General features: G+C 52.1%; 1 protein-coding gene across 2 annotated transcripts in view; it reads left to right on the forward strand.

Moving 5' to 3' along the window:
• The window catches only part of CGNL1 (cingulin like 1), a 154913-nt gene extending 144115 nt beyond the window's left edge, over positions 1-10798 (forward strand). For both annotated transcript variants that reach the window (XM_025884501.2, XM_073877067.1), the window contains 5 exons: positions 4093-4176; positions 4878-5002; positions 5931-6039; positions 6344-6507; positions 7560-10798. In XM_025884501.2, the coding sequence (XP_025740286.1) occupies positions 4093-4176; positions 4878-5002; positions 5931-6039; positions 6344-6507; positions 7560-7692 (615 nt within the window). In that variant the 3' untranslated portion in view covers positions 7693-10798. The remainder of the gene's footprint in view (positions 1-4092; positions 4177-4877; positions 5003-5930; positions 6040-6343; positions 6508-7559) is intronic.
• Positions 10799-14951: the final 4153 nt, after the last annotated feature.

A 14951-nucleotide genomic window follows, 5' to 3' on the forward strand; every position in this document is an offset into this window, starting at 1 on the left:
GGAACACCACCTGACCCCCTAAAGGCAGACGCCATTTACAGCTACAACCACACCCTTGTCTCCGCTCTGCTGGCCTTTTATTGTCTTTTGGTATTTTTCAACCTAATGCCTCACAGCAACTAAATTTCTAAATTTCTTTCTCTCTCTACAAGCCCACAGTTCTTCCTTAGCCCCCACTTTTGGAAAAATAATTTCCCTTCCCTTCCCTTCGCTCCTTTCCCTCCCTCCCATGCCTCTGAGCTGCAGGAGCCTGCCCCCCTTCAGTCCTGCATTATGCTCTCTCTCAGAGGCTCAGAGAAAATTCCCTCCCACTGCATGCTGCCCCAGCCCCGGGCCTGCACCCTGTCCCTCCCCATACACAGTCCGTCTCCCTGTTCAGCTCCTTTCTCTTTCCTGTCCAGCGGCTGTCACTTTTCCCTTCTCCGTGATTCTCACCCTCGCCTGCTAATAGGTGCGGGGCGCCTCTAGTACAGCCCTCTTTGGGGCCCTGACACCCCCAGCGCTCCAGTTGTAGCTGTCATCTCGTCACCGCTGGGGTTCGAGGAAAGGCGTGTTCCCACCTCATCGTGCCCGGCACCTTCCCAGTTTCTGCACTTGGGTTCCCCTCTCTGCCGAGCCTTCCAGAGCCGACTTCCTGTCCCGCTCAGGTGTTTTTTCCCAGGCTTCCTTCTGCCTGACCTTCCTCAGTCCTCACCCTTCTTGGCTTATGGGACGGGGCAGTATCCTGGTTTCGTCCCGGTCTCCCCTAGGGGGAGTGCTCCCCAGGGCACAGCTCTGGGGCCTCCTCATCCTTCCTACAGTTCTCCTCGGGGAGCTCATCAGGCCCGTGGCTTCAGCTGGTGCCACCCAGTCTCTGCACCTGTCTGCAGCCTCTCCGGGACTCTAGGGGTAGATGGGGCTGGTACCGGACCTACCTCCTCCGGGGGGGTGGGGGAATGGAGGACTAAAGGAACAGCACTGTAAAAATGCTTAAGATTTCCTTTAGCAAGTGCAATCCAAGCTCCCTGGTCACCATGTAGTAACAGGCCCCATGGGACTGCTCCCTGTCCCCTCTCTCTTAACCTGCCTGTTCCCCGCCCCTGTGCATCTAGTCCAGTGCTTTCCGTTTCTCGAGCACCCAGTCTTCTTGCTTACCTCCCGCTCTGACTCACTGGTGGCCCTGGTCTGGGAAGCTGTGTTCCCTCTCCTGCCCCTTTCTCTACCCTGCCTGAGCCTGGCCTCTCAGGTGGGTCACAGCTGAGGGGCCCTTTCTCTGGCCTTCTGTGCTTGGGCTGTGACCACTGCCATGTGCCACACATACAGGACTTACTCGTTTGTCCCCCACGAGGCTACAGTTAGGGCAGGTCCTGTGTTGGTCTTTGTCAGTGTCCTAGGGCTGTGCTAACGTTGAAGGAGCGAACCCATCCTGTCACCCGTCCCATTATTCCAAGACCAGCTGTCCCCCAGCATGCAAGTACATGCACGTCCTTTCTGGGGACACTCCTCAGTGTCTGGAGAGATGGGACCGCTACTCCGGCCGGAGGATGGGGGCAGGGTCCTCTGGCTTACTCGCGGGGAGAGCCACACCGCACCCACCAGAATGTGCTTTCACTGTGTGACCGGCCACCTCGAAGGGCCTTCACAGGCTGTCTCGTTCAAGTGCCTTGTGTTAGAAACGAGTCTGCATCCCAGAGGTGAGGTGGCTGAGGTCACACACAAGTGAACTCAGAGCCAGAGGAGAAGCCGGGCCTCCACTGCTCAGCTGTGGAATGACTTCCCATCACAGTGACAGTTTAACCGTGTTCCGGTGAACAGAACACTCTCCCCTGGGAGGCACATGGCAGTCCCGTGGCCCAGCCGTGCTGACGTCCTCCATGCTCCGTGTGCTGCGTTGGCCAGTTTGGAGACCGTGTTCGGAGTGGGGCTGTGAGCCCGCATTCGTTAGCTGTGGACTTTGTGCTCATGTGGCAGTTACAGGAATATTCCAGCACCTTTGTAACAGGTGATTCTCGAGGGCTCTAGGGCCAGGCAGGGTGGGAGCTGGGCCATGGACGGAATTCTCCGTGCTCTGCCGGCTGACCCTTAGCATTGCTGACATTTTTTTCCCTGCAGTGCACAACGGTGCCCTAAGGAGATTGCCTTCTTCCCAGGTCTTGGTTTTTACATGACCGCTGTATTTGAACCCTAGATCCGTGTGAGGCCTTTGCACCAAGATGGTCCAGAGAGCCAGGGCAGGCGGAGTAGTGGGCTGTGAGTAGGCTTGGCCTGGGTTCTAGTTCTGCTCTCTCTGGTCACATGTATCACTGCCCTGGGCATCAGTATCCCCCTGCTGTAGAATTCTGAATTCCCTTGACTTAGAAGCCTACTGGCCAGAAATGCAAAGATGTGAGCATTTTTTTGTTTTGACCACACAGGTACTACCTCACCTGTGGGCAGAGTCCCAGCCTCCTCCAGGTCCAGGTCCTGCCCATCACCAGCTTCATTCCTCAGCCCTCCCTGTCACCCACTCTGGGCCACCCACACCATGCTGCTTGTCATTCCCTGCATGCACTGTGGCAAGGACAGTGGGAGATGGGAGCAGATGCAAGCCTGTCCCAGCGTTTCCTCTTATTATTCCTCGCTCAGCCCCCAAGGTCTTGCTCTCTGGGCAGAGGGTGGGGGAGGGGTAGGCTTTTCCTTTACTGAGGTGCTTGTGCAGGTGGTGAAAATGCAGGTGGAGACCAGGCCGGTGAGACTGTTACAGGTGTACCCCGGGCATCCAGGGACTTGTTGGTGCACCTCTTACCCAGGCTGAACCTTATGAAGGAAGGGGTGGTTTTATTTTACTGGTTCACGCGGTCAGTTCTCCCGGCTTCTTCAGGCTGCCCTCTGCTGGACAGTCGTGGGAACAGGGTCTGGGGTTCGTGTCACTGCTGCTGAAAGCCCTCTGGGGATTGCGGAACAGAGGCAGGCCACGGGATTTCTTTCTGGGTACTGCTCCACTAGGCTCATTTCCTATTAACATAGACGAAATCCTCAGTAACGTTTAGCCTTTGCCAGGTCACCAAGAGCTGCCCAGTATTCTTGCTGACTTTTGTTTTTGTTACACGAAGGGAGAAATCTAGCAGCGTCTGAGATATGCTAAGTGTAGACGCCTTTCCCGAAGTTTGAACTTAACCCTGCAGCAGTCAGGAACTCAGATGAGTGCTCGCTCTCCCTCTTACTAGTTGTGTAGATCTCAGGCAAGTTGGATCACTGATTCATCCCCGGACGAATGATGCTCGGATGCTCAGTTTTAGCCTCAGAAGTCCTGTGCCCCAAGAACACCCTCCGAGTTGGGCGAGCTGGCCGGGATGGTTGGGCACTATGCAAGTTGGTGAGCTTCTCTACGCCCCAGTGCCCTCCGCAGAGATAGGATTACCTACTTCCTGGGGCTGTGGGGACAGTAATAGTGCTTGTGTAGTGCTAAGCAGGTGATTCCGTTTTCTGGAGCTGCCATAAATGGGGTGGCCTAGGACAGAAATTTATTATCTCACAACTCTGGAGCCCCAAAGTCTGAAATCAAAGTGTCAGCAGAGCCTTGCTCTCTTTGGACCTGTAGGAGAATTCTCTGTTGCTTCTTCCGGGCTTCCGGCAGCTTTCTGGCTCTTCGGCATTCCCTGACCATAGATGCCTCCCTCCGGTCCTCCGTCCTCACGTGGCATTGCCTCTGTGTCTCTCTTCACGTGGCTGTCTCTTCTGGCTGCATGTCTGTCCCTGAGTCCGAATTTCCCCTTTTTATAAGGCCACCAGTCATATTGGATTAGGGCCTACCTTTATGACCTTATTTGAGCTTGGTTACCTCTGTAAAAACCCTATTTCCAAATAAGGTCATATCTTAGGTGCCAGGAGGTAGGACTTCAGTGTATCTCTTTAGGGGGCCGACCATTCAGCCCATAAGAGCGGGGTGTGCTATGACCGTACCGTCGTTGGTATTGTTGTCTTTGCAATCATCACGAAACCATCTCCAAGAGGAGACGGCATGATGAAGAGAAGCTGGCTTGGTGGTTGGAATTCGGTACCCAGGGACCATATCCTCACGAAGGATACAGAGACAGCACCTCTAACTGCTGGGCTTTGTTCTCCTGGGTGCAGATGGAGCAGATGAGGAGTGAGCTCCTGCAGGAGAGAGCTGTCAAGCAGGACTTGGAGTGTGACAAGATTTCTCTGGAGAGGCAGGTGAGGCTGGTCTTGGATTAGACCCCCTCAGCGGGGGCTCCTTTGCATGACACCCCAAGAACTCTGGGGCCTGACTCACCTGAGAGGTGGAGGTGTTCTGAAGGCCTTTTCCGGAGAGGTTTTCCCAATAATATTAAATCTGCTTGGAGGTTGAACAGCTAGGGGAGGAGGAATTGTGGGTGGCATCTTCTAGATCCTAAGAGGGCTAAATTCTGACATAAAGGGAATGAAAAAGAGCCACGAGTTGCCAACAGAGCTTATTGGAATCGTTTCTTTTTGTTTTGTTTTGTTTTGTTTTGGAATCGTTTCTTTTACATGCTATTCATGTAAATTCTTCACTGAATATCCTATATGATCTTGGCAAAGGAGACTGTTTCTCCTGCCATCCCTACCCGCCCCCCCCCCCCCTAGTTTTATACAAAAACAAGGCCACGCCTGTTTGCCTGACATCCAGGAGTCCTATGACGGCCAAAGATTTCGCTTGGGGTCAGGAGGGAATGTGGTGGAATCTCTTCTCAGCGTGCCAGGAGTGGAGTGCAAGGCCTTTCCCTAGAGACGTGCCCGCTTCCCCCGGTCCCCCGGGGCCATGCATCCTGTGTGGAGGGTGGGCTCATCGCAGTTGCTGACCACGTGCTGGCTCCACCCTGCACAGAGAGCACAGCAGACGCACAACCCCTCACAGCATCCCTGTCTGATTCTAGAACAAGGACTTAAAGAGCCGGATTATCCACCTGGAAGGCTCCTACAGGTCCAGCAAAGAGGGGCTGGTGGTGCAGATGGAGGCCAGGATCGCTGAGCTGGAGGACCGTCTGGAGAGCGAGGAGAGGTGAGCCTGGCCAGCCGAGGTGCAAAGGCCCTGTGAGTAGTGGTGTCCACACTGCAGAGCATGTTCCCAGTTGTGCCCCTTCCTGTCCTTATGAGCCTTCCCGTGAGGGAGGTGGAGCAAGTGCAATAGGCAAGAAAAGCAAGACCGGTGCCGGTAAGTACTGGGGAAGGTAGCCGGGCTGAATATTGGCCAGCGGACTATAGCGCAGGCGTCCCACACCTGAGCCCACGGCTTCCATGCTGTGCTGGCTGCTCCTTTCCACTCCTCGTATGACAGGCTGCCTCATCAGCTACTGAGTCTAAGCTGGATTAGAGGCAGGGGGTCCACTCTGCCCCAGGGGCCAGAGGTGTTGGAGCAGAGAGGCCCAGTGCTGGCTCAGAAATGGGCAGGACCCCCACAAGTGGGTGGAAGACACTTGGGATCAGAGGGCCCCCCTCCTCTCTAGCAGATTCTCTGCACCTGGCTCCGAGATCATAGCCCGAGGGCCAGCCAGCACCCGGTTGAGCCTGACTGGCCTCTGTTCTTACTCCTGGCCCCTCAGGGGTGAGGTATGTGTGCATATAGCACTGTACATTATCCGTTCCTAGTAGGACTTTGGGGCTGGGCTGGAGCAGCCTGGAGTAGACCCATGCCACTCATACTCGGGCAGCCGGGGACCCTCTGCCTTACAAAGTAAAGCTTGGGACTGGAAGAACGCAGGGCAGCTCCAGTCCCAGCTCTGCCTGTCACTGGCTCTGCGGCCTCGGGCAAGTCGCTCCCCTTCGTGGAGCCCCCGTTTCCTCCCGGACTGACCGCTGTGTGTCTCCGACCCTAAGTCACGAGTTGACCAGGCCGCTTGGCAGGACCTTCCTTGCCTCCACAGCCTGGCCAGGGCCTCCTGTGGGGCTGGATGAGAGGGTCCTTGGTTCTGTTCCCCCTGCCCCTCTAGGGACCGGGCCAGCCTCCAGCTCAGCAACCGCCGGCTGGAGCGGAAGGTGAAGGAGCTGGTGATGCAGGTGGATGATGAGCACCTGTCACTGACTGATCAGAAGGACCAGGTGAGGGACCCTTATTCTCAGATTTTTCCGCCCCAGGCGGGCGGGTGATAGAGTTGTAGAGACTGAGTCCTGTCTTCCCCTCTCTCCAGGTACATTGTAGAACAATGGGGCCTTTCTAGCCTCCTTTAGCAGGGGGTTCAGCAACCCTCAGCCCCGAAGCTGAGACCAGTTGCTCCCTTTGCCACTTCTTGGTCGCCTGGGGAGACGGCGGCTGGACCGCAGGCCTCTCTGTGCTGGACTTTTCTCCATCCCCGCTGGGCTGGGTGACCAGCTGGCGCTCAACCTGCCTTCTCTCCCAATGCAGCTGAGCTTGCGCTTGAAAGCCATGAAGCGACAAGTGGAGGAGGCCGAGGAGGAGATCGACAGACTAGAAAGTTCTAAAAAGAAGCTGCAGAGGGAGCTGGAGGAGCAGATGGATGTGAACGAGCAGCTGCAGGGACAGCTCAATGCCATGAAGAAGGACCTAAGGTGGGCGAGTGTGGCGGCCCCACGGGCACCGTGATCCCCCTGACATTTGAGGAGAGCTCGACACTGTCAGGGCATGCTCGCTGCTGGTGTCTGACGCCAGTTCCTTGTCGCCTCTCGGGGTTATCCCATCCTAGAGTTGAGAGTGGCCACATCCACTTCGGCCACCCCACATGTGTCATCCCTATACCAATCCCCTGCTGTCAGCCAGACAGATTTCATCCCTCTTGTCCATAAGGGGAAACTGAGGCTCAGAGCAGGAGACCTAGCTCATACCACCCTGGAGGGGGCAGCCCCTAGACCAGCCCTTAGGAGTCCTGCTTTTAGGGAGAAATAAGATAAGGTTTGGCTTCATATCCCCATGAAGACTAGACTCTCTTGGGCCTGGTCTCAGGAGAGAGCTGCCTCTAAAGCCCCCCTGCCGTGAGTAGGAGGGGCCTGGGATGGGGCTCACTTTCCCTGCCCCAGGGTCACTTGGGTACAGGGTGAGATTAAGTTCATGCTCATCCATAGACCTGAGCCTTTCTCGCAGGCTATGCAGGTAGCACAGGTGGTTCTCTTGTAAATGGACAGAAGACCCCAGCCTGTTGAGAATCCTATAAATAGGGCCTGTCTATTAAGAGCCTGGCCCCAGGGCTGGCATTAAGGTGCACCATTTTAGGGGGCACCAAAAATCTTAGTAATCAAGATAGATAATTCACACGCTATTATATAAAGTGAATGCAAACAACCCATGGTAAACAAGATATCAAAATTTTTAATTAAGATGGGATCAATAACAGCACCCTGATGAGACGTATCGTAGCTTGAGGCGAAAGGAAAAATCAGCACTGCTGAACTTGTCCCAGCCCCGTCCAGCCCTCCCCGGCAACACTGGCTGCCTGCAGGCAGTTTGCTCCCTGTTGCTGAAGGAACTGTCAGGTGCAGACCGGTTCACGTGCTTCTGTGGCAGCCAGAGGGTGGAGAGATGGGAACCCCAGACCCTTCCTTCATCCCCCGATCAGAGACAAACAGCAGCCCAGGGCCAGGACACATGCCCCCTGTTGTTTCGGCAGACTTAAGAAGCTGCCAAGCAAGGTGCTGGACGACACAGATGATGATGACCTCAGTACGGATGGGGGGAGCCTCCACGAGGTGCCGCTGAGCCACATCTTCCCCAAGGACAGCGCTGCCACCAGCCAGATGTGAGGCCCCTTCCAGGGCTGCAGTGATGGCCCATCATGCCTCGCAGGGCCCAGCAGCCAGCCACCCACAGCGGAGAGCAGGAGAGGCAGCGTCTATGCGGAGCCAAGACCCAAGACCCGTGCGCCTCCTCCTCACAGAACAGGCCGACTCCTCCACGTTGCATTCCTCCCGGCGTCTCTGAGTTGGTAGCGCACCTGTCCTCGCTCAGACAGGTAGCAGTTTAAATGTTGGCGCCTGAGGCATAGGAACCACCACTCACTGTGGGTTTGGAGGCTCTATTTCAGCGGGAGGAAGCCCGGATTCTGCATAGCTGTCTGCCGCACCGTTGGCAATGGTGCCCCTGCCCCCTCCTCCCTCCCTGGCCAAGGAAAAGGGTCCAAAAGGCTAGTTGTTATTTAATAGCCATTGTGCAGGGGAGGAGATGATGCATAGACTGTACATATTTGGATCCAGATTCTCCTGGGCTGCAGCTGTTCCGTTGTGGAATGTTACAGAAGCTTCTTAGGATGGCTTGTTTGTAAACTCCACACATCTGTCTTATTATTTTTTAAAACATGGAGCTACGAGGTTTTAAGTATGAAGACATAGAGATGAGAGAGAGAGGGTAGAATACAGACTACTTTTGATATCAGAGTTGGAAAAAAGGAATTGTGGTGGTGATAAGGCACAGTTAATCCTGAGAAGAGAAATTCAAGTGGTCTTGGTGAACAACTTATGGGGGAGAGAAAGTCAGAAGGTCACAGGTATCTGTGGCCCTGCCTACTTATTTTATCTAGAATGTTGTTACAATTTCTGAACCATGCTGAGACAAATTCCCAGTCACCAACTGCAATTTCATTTCCACAGTTGGGGTGGGGAGACTTGTAAATAAGGTTTTCGACAAATCATGTGGTTTCTGGAGGGTTGGGGTCCTCCTGTCGTTTCTTACTGGTCCTTTCCTCTGTCCATCCATGTCAGGCCTCCAGGTAGCCTCCTCTGGCCGATGGTTGCTGGGTAGGGAGTGGGAGGGTGTGAGGAAGAGGCGGGCAGTGTCCAGGAAGGTCATGGGGGGAGGCAGGAGAGGGGTAAGCGGGCCCCGTGTGGGTGTGGGGAGGAAGGAAGAGAGAGGGAAGTTCGTGAAAGCTGGGGGATGTGTAGACAAGGGGTATGTTGAGCTAGATCTCGAGTTTATGTCAGGAAAGTGAGGGGGAAAAAAGTCAGGAGGTGCAGACTGGAAGGCTCCTCCTGGCTTCCTGGGACGGAGGGACGTGGGCTGGCACCAGGCATGAAGTAAGCGGAATTGGGCAAGGGCACATTGCTGGGGAAGCATTACAGGGAGTATGGAATTGGGAACTTGCAGTCTTGTAGTATCCCAGTACTTCCTTCTGGCCTTCCTGGTGTCACCTCCCACTGCGACTGGTCCCATGGATGGCCAGAGGCCAAGTCCAGGCACAGCCGGACCCCCACAGGTCAGGGCCAGAGCAGGCAGCTCAGTAGGGCCACGGATGTGTCTATACATGGGGGTGGAGAGGATCGTGTTCAGTTGGGTTGGGGACCAGGGTCAGAGAGGATTGTGTTCAGTTGGGTTGGCGTGTCCCCAGGTATCCTAAGAGACGGGAAGCCCGTGGACCAGAGAACTCCATGACAGTTACCGTGAGGAGCAGGGAGCTTCAGTGCCCTAGCTATACCAGGGCACAGAGCCCACTGAACAGGATTCAGAGTGATCAGCCTGCTTTAAGGGCAGGTGTCACCCCACCCCTGCCTCCCCAACAGGTGAGGCTCCTGGAGGCAGGACAGCCCCACCTCTGCTGGCTTAGAGTGCTTCTCACCTCTGCTTATTCATTTAAGGTGCAGAGAGATTGCTCCCTTTCACCATTCATTAAGCCAAAATTGATTGGGTGTCCACCATGTGTCAAGACACGGTCCTTGGCACTGGGAATACAGCAGTGAATAAAACAGACCCAAATCCCCTCCTGGAGTGCAGGACAATAGTCCTACAAATGGACACTGAGGCCTAGCCCCTCTGTACTCAGCCCTGGAGTGCCTCTGTCCTCTTGGGGACACAACAAGCCTGATTCACTGGAATTCCCTGGGGGTTCTCCGAGGGAGAACCCTGCTGCTTCCACTCACTGTCATTAGCTGTATGCCAAGAAGTTTGCCCACGAATGCCTCAGCCCACTCATAACTGCAGGTGGGACAGGAGAAGGTCAGAGGTGCAAGAACTTGGCAGGAGTGGGGGTGGTGAGTGTCTATCTGGGGTTTGTGAGAAAGTCACTGTTTCTGGCAGTTCCTCGTCACCAGGAGGCTGGCTGCAAGGGGCGAACGTGCCCATGGAAAGCGAACAGAGATCCCTGTTCAGAGGGTTGCAACCTCATGGTAAAAGATGGGCTGTTGTAAATGTTAACAAAGGCATCAGCCTACACGGGCTTGGTGCTGGAGGTGAGGCGTGCCGGGGAGCAGGGTGGGAAGAACATCAGGCTGGGCCTTGAGAAATGTTTTCAAGTCCTCACTCTTCTTGCCCCAGTGACCTTGACGGGGGTGACCTTGATGGGGCGGGGGGGCGTGTGCTCTCAGAGCGCAAGATTGCCTGGAATACATGAGGACCATGGCTCAAGGTCCTTTCCAGCTCTGACATGCTATCATTCTTTGATTTTTATTATATACTCATTTTCTTTCCTGTTTATTACTTTAAGAACTAACCCTACTCAAGAATATTTTCTTTAGCTAGCTTAAAAAAAAAGAAAATATTTTATTTAATAAACCAATATGTGGCCTAATGCAATGCCAAGGAGACAATCATCATATATCTTTATAATTTTTTTTTTTTCCTGCTTCGGAGTGTCCTTTGACAAACGCAAGAAGCTTTATTCTGTTGTGCTTTGGCTTTGGGGATGTTTGATTGCTTTGGTTTGTCATGGGGAAGAGATGTTGTGGGCAGCTACCTCCATGTATGTGAACTAGATAAAGCAGGATTGCCTTTCAATAAATGGTGTCATCCGACAGGAATCTTGACTGTGCCATTATTTTAACTCCCTTGTTTTCTCCAGAGCTTGGTTCCGTGTCCAGCAAGAGACAGCCAAGGTGAATGGCTGGAGGCTGCTTGAGGAAGTGGAACGCGGTGGCCTTTCATGCCCAGAACCAGTTTCTGAAATTAGAAGGATGGGAGCGGGTCTGTGGTAAACACTGGGAGAATTAACATGCCTGCAGATGGTGATGTTCTGAGAAATCCAGCCTGCCCATTTGCAGAAAAAGGCAACATGGGAAGTGCGTTCATAACTGAGGATAAACAGACACGCTCTGTTTATTCCTTGTTCCTAAACTAAAATCGGTTCTCCTACCATCAGAGTTGACACATGATCTCTCTTGATCGATAGCCGGCTGACAGCAAGTACCAGGGTCCCCATTTTACAGGAAAGGGTTCCTTCTCCACAAAGGGACCTACACAGCTGGTTCTTCGTCCTCAGATATAGTCTCTGCCCTGTCCTCTGGAGGCCAATCCCTGCCGGTCCTGGGGTCCCTCCATGATCTATGGCTGCTCTGTTGGGGGTCAGCCAGGAGCAGCAGGTAGGGATTGGATATTTCTCTGTTATCTTTCTCTGCTTCATGCAACATTTTTGGCGGTGGCTCCTACGGGGGGACGGGGTTCCTTCGTGACTCCAGCTTCCACAGGACTTGGGTGACCCTACCTCCCCCTTGTGCCTCTGGTCCTAAAGGTGGTCCTGGCTTCCTGTTGCTGTTCCTCTGGGTCCCTCAGTGGCCGTGGCGGGTTCCCACAACACTGTCTACCCTCCAGTGCGGCTTTTAACTAAACTCTTTGGGCCCCTGCAAGGGGGTGCTGTTTACTGCCCTGAGCTCTACCCACTGCCCCCTCACCCCCACTGATGTAAATATCCCGCCCACCCAGCTATGCTGCAGCCTTAGGCTCCTCTTATTCTGACTAAAGGGAGCATCTCAGATATAAATGAGATTTTTTTTTTTTTTTTTAAGATTTTATTTATTTGACAGAGAGAGACAGCGAGAGCAGGAACACAAGCAGGGGGAGTGGGAGAGGGAGAAGCACGCTTCCCGCTGAGCAGGGAGCCCAACGTGGGACTCGATCCCAGGACCCTGGGATCATGACCTGAGCCGAAGGCAGACGCTTAACGACTGAACCACCCAGGTGCCCCATAAATGAGATTTTTAAATTTTAATAAGTCATCAAAGGCTTTGCATAAATGCTGTTTGCTTTTTTCTTTAAGGTCGGGTTTACTGAGGTATCATTTTGTCATTTCTGGTAAAAGGTGCCCTGTCTGGTATTATCTCCTTTTGAAACTATATCTAGGCCCCTTTACTTGGTTCCCCCCGCCAGGGTCCTCTTGGTGGGGATAGGAGACCCAAGGGGAGCCCAGAGCCAAAGGGAAAAGTCCTTTGGCACCCTTGTCTGCATTCTTGACATTCCTTCCTTGAATTTGTTGATAGCAGCTGTGATCCTGTCTTTGTTGCTAGATAGTCATTAACCAGAAAATTTTCTAAATTTTCATATGGCAGGGGGAAATGACCTGACAGCCAGTTCCTGCCAGGGGCTGAACAACCCCACAGGCAGGTGGGGTGCCTGGCTCTGTCGAGGGATCCGCATGCCTTGACCGTACTCTCAGACCTGTCGAATACCAGGCGCTGAAAATCACCACGGGCATTCATGCCTGTCTCCATGAGCAAAGCAAGGTTTGAGTGTGTGCCCCTTACCAGTGGTCCCAAAAGACACTCAACAATACTGCCTATTGTGCGGGGGTTGTTTGCAAGTTTCCCACCACACGGAATCCCACTTGCTCTCACAGCAGATTGTCAGTGACTCCTTGGGTGTGGGGAGCATGATTCCAGAGGTCTTCTGGGTGCACAGAATTAAACAATTTCATGAGAAAGCAGAAATTTCGACAGGTAAGGAATCGGAGGCTGTAAGTCACATCTGGAGTGGGGATCCCCCCTGGGAGTAGAACCTGCCACCCCGGGCCAGGTGCTGTAGCAGATACAAGGTTTAAGCCACAGTCTGGCACCCGTAGGAGCTTACAGTGCAATTATCAAAATGGGGATTATTAAACTAAGTGGAAATTAGATTTAAGTATTAAATCTTTCCTATGTTTATGGCATGCCAAATTTGTCTCTTCCCATTTATAGTCCCTGACCTTCCCCAGGGCACACCGTTGGAGGTGGAGGTGCAGGACCAGAGTCTGGGTCTGGTTCTGGGGCTCACACTCTGCCCCCAGGAAGCTCGGCTGCCCCTCCCCCCACACTCACTGCCCTGGGGGGCAGAGGTCTTTCATTTGATCCCAAATTAGAGACCCTCAGGCCTCCTGATCTTTCCTCTTTCAGATCCCCCTCAGGTGTGAATTTCTTTGCAGCTCCACCACCTTTGCCGGCCTGCACTCAGTGCTGCAATCAGAGGCAGGTAGAAATCAAATTAGCCCTTGAAGCCACAGAGCTCACGGACAAGGTGAGTCACAGATTTTTAGCTGCTCATCTAACCCAACCGTGTCTGGTTCCACTTGCTGCTGGATCTCTCATGTTACCTTCAACGACCTCTTGGTGCTGTGCTCACCTTTCCTGTCTGGGGTGGGATGGCTGCTCAAGGTGGTCGCTGGGCCTTGCCACTCCCTCGTTGCATGGAAGGTGGTCTTTCAGAAACATCAAGTCCTGGAATTTGGATGGTTCCCAGGGAACATTCATCTTCCCAACCCCAGACTACTCTCTGGTGAGATCCTTCTAGAGCCGTATATAACAATACTCTTCATTGTGTAGTGTCCCTTTCATGTTAGTTTTACATTCAAAACTGCACTTGCGATCTGAAATCAGCAGATTGTTCTCAACAGAACACTCTCCACTGAGGTCACTAAGAAAACCCCTCACCCGAGAATCGCTCATTGAAGAGTACCAGGTGGTTGGGCTGGAGTCTGAAACCCCTGGGCTTGATAGTGGGCTGCCTTCCCGGAGGTGACAGCATAGTTTCTGCGAGTGTGGGAGGAGCAGTCCCAGTGGGAATGGGCTCTGGATCCTTACAAGTGGGCGGAGGCCACCTTGTGTCTAGGGAAGGGGGGGGAGAGTCCCTAAATAAATAAATAAACGTAAAAAAAAGATCTTATGGAGAAAAATGATAGCATAAACTCCAATACAGTTAACATAGAGTGTTATGTTAGTATCAGGTGTACAATATAGTAATTCAACAATTCTATACATTACTATTTATCATGGCAATTGTGCTTTTAATCACCTTCAGCTGTTTTACCCATCCCCCCCATCGACCTCTCCTGGTAACTATCAGTTTGTTCTCTAGAGTTAAGAGTCTATTTTTGGTTTGTCTCCTTTTTTTTTTTTTGTTCATTTCTTTTGTTTCTTAAATTCCACATATGAGTAAAATCATATGGTATTTGTCTTTCCCTGAATGACTTATTTCGCTTAGTGTTACACTCTCTAGCTTCATCCATGCTGTTGCAAATGGCAAGAATTCATTTTTTTATGGCTGAATAATATTGCATTCTCTCTCTATATATCACATCTTTATCCATTCATCTATTGATGGACACTTGAGCTGTTTCCATAATTTGGCTATTATAAATAATGCTGCAGTAAACATAGGGGTGTATGTATCTTTGAATTGGTGTTTTCATATTCTTTGGGAAAATACCCAGTTGTGGAATTATTGGATCTTTTGGTAATACTATTTTTAATTCTGGGGGGATCTTCTTCTACAATGGCTCTACCAGTCTGCATTCCCACCAACAGTGCATGAGAGTTCCTTTTTCTCCACATCCTCGCCAACACTTACTTCTTGTATTTTTTATTTTAGTCATTCTGACAGGTATGAGATGATACCTCATTGTGATTTTGATTTGCATTTCCCTGATGATGAGTGATGTTGAATATCTTTTCCTGTGTCTGTTGGCCATCTGTATGTCTTCTCTGGAGAAATGTCTGTTCATGTCTTCTGCCGTGTTGTGTAAGTTCTTTATAAATTTTGAATACTAACCCTTTATCAGATATGTCATCTGCAAATATCTTCTCTCATTCAGTAGATTGTCTTTTAGTTTTGTTGATTGTTTCCTTAGCTGTGCAGAAGCTTTTTATTTTGATGTAGTTCCAGTAGTTTTTGCTTTTGTTTCCCTTGCCTCCGGAGACAAATCTAGAAAAATGTTGCTATGGCTGATGTCAGTGAAATTCCTGTCCTGCTCTCTTCTAGGATTTTTATGGTTTCAGGTCTCACATCTAGGCCTTAATCCATTTTGAGTTTATTTTTGTGTATGGTGAAAGAAAGC

Source organism: Callorhinus ursinus, unplaced genomic scaffold (genome assembly GCF_003265705.2).
Source record: "Callorhinus ursinus isolate GAN/ISIS: 27379988/994484 unplaced genomic scaffold, GSC_fseal_2.0 scaffold25, whole genome shotgun sequence".
NCBI classification, from domain to species: Eukaryota; Metazoa; Chordata; class Mammalia; order Carnivora; family Otariidae; genus Callorhinus; species Callorhinus ursinus.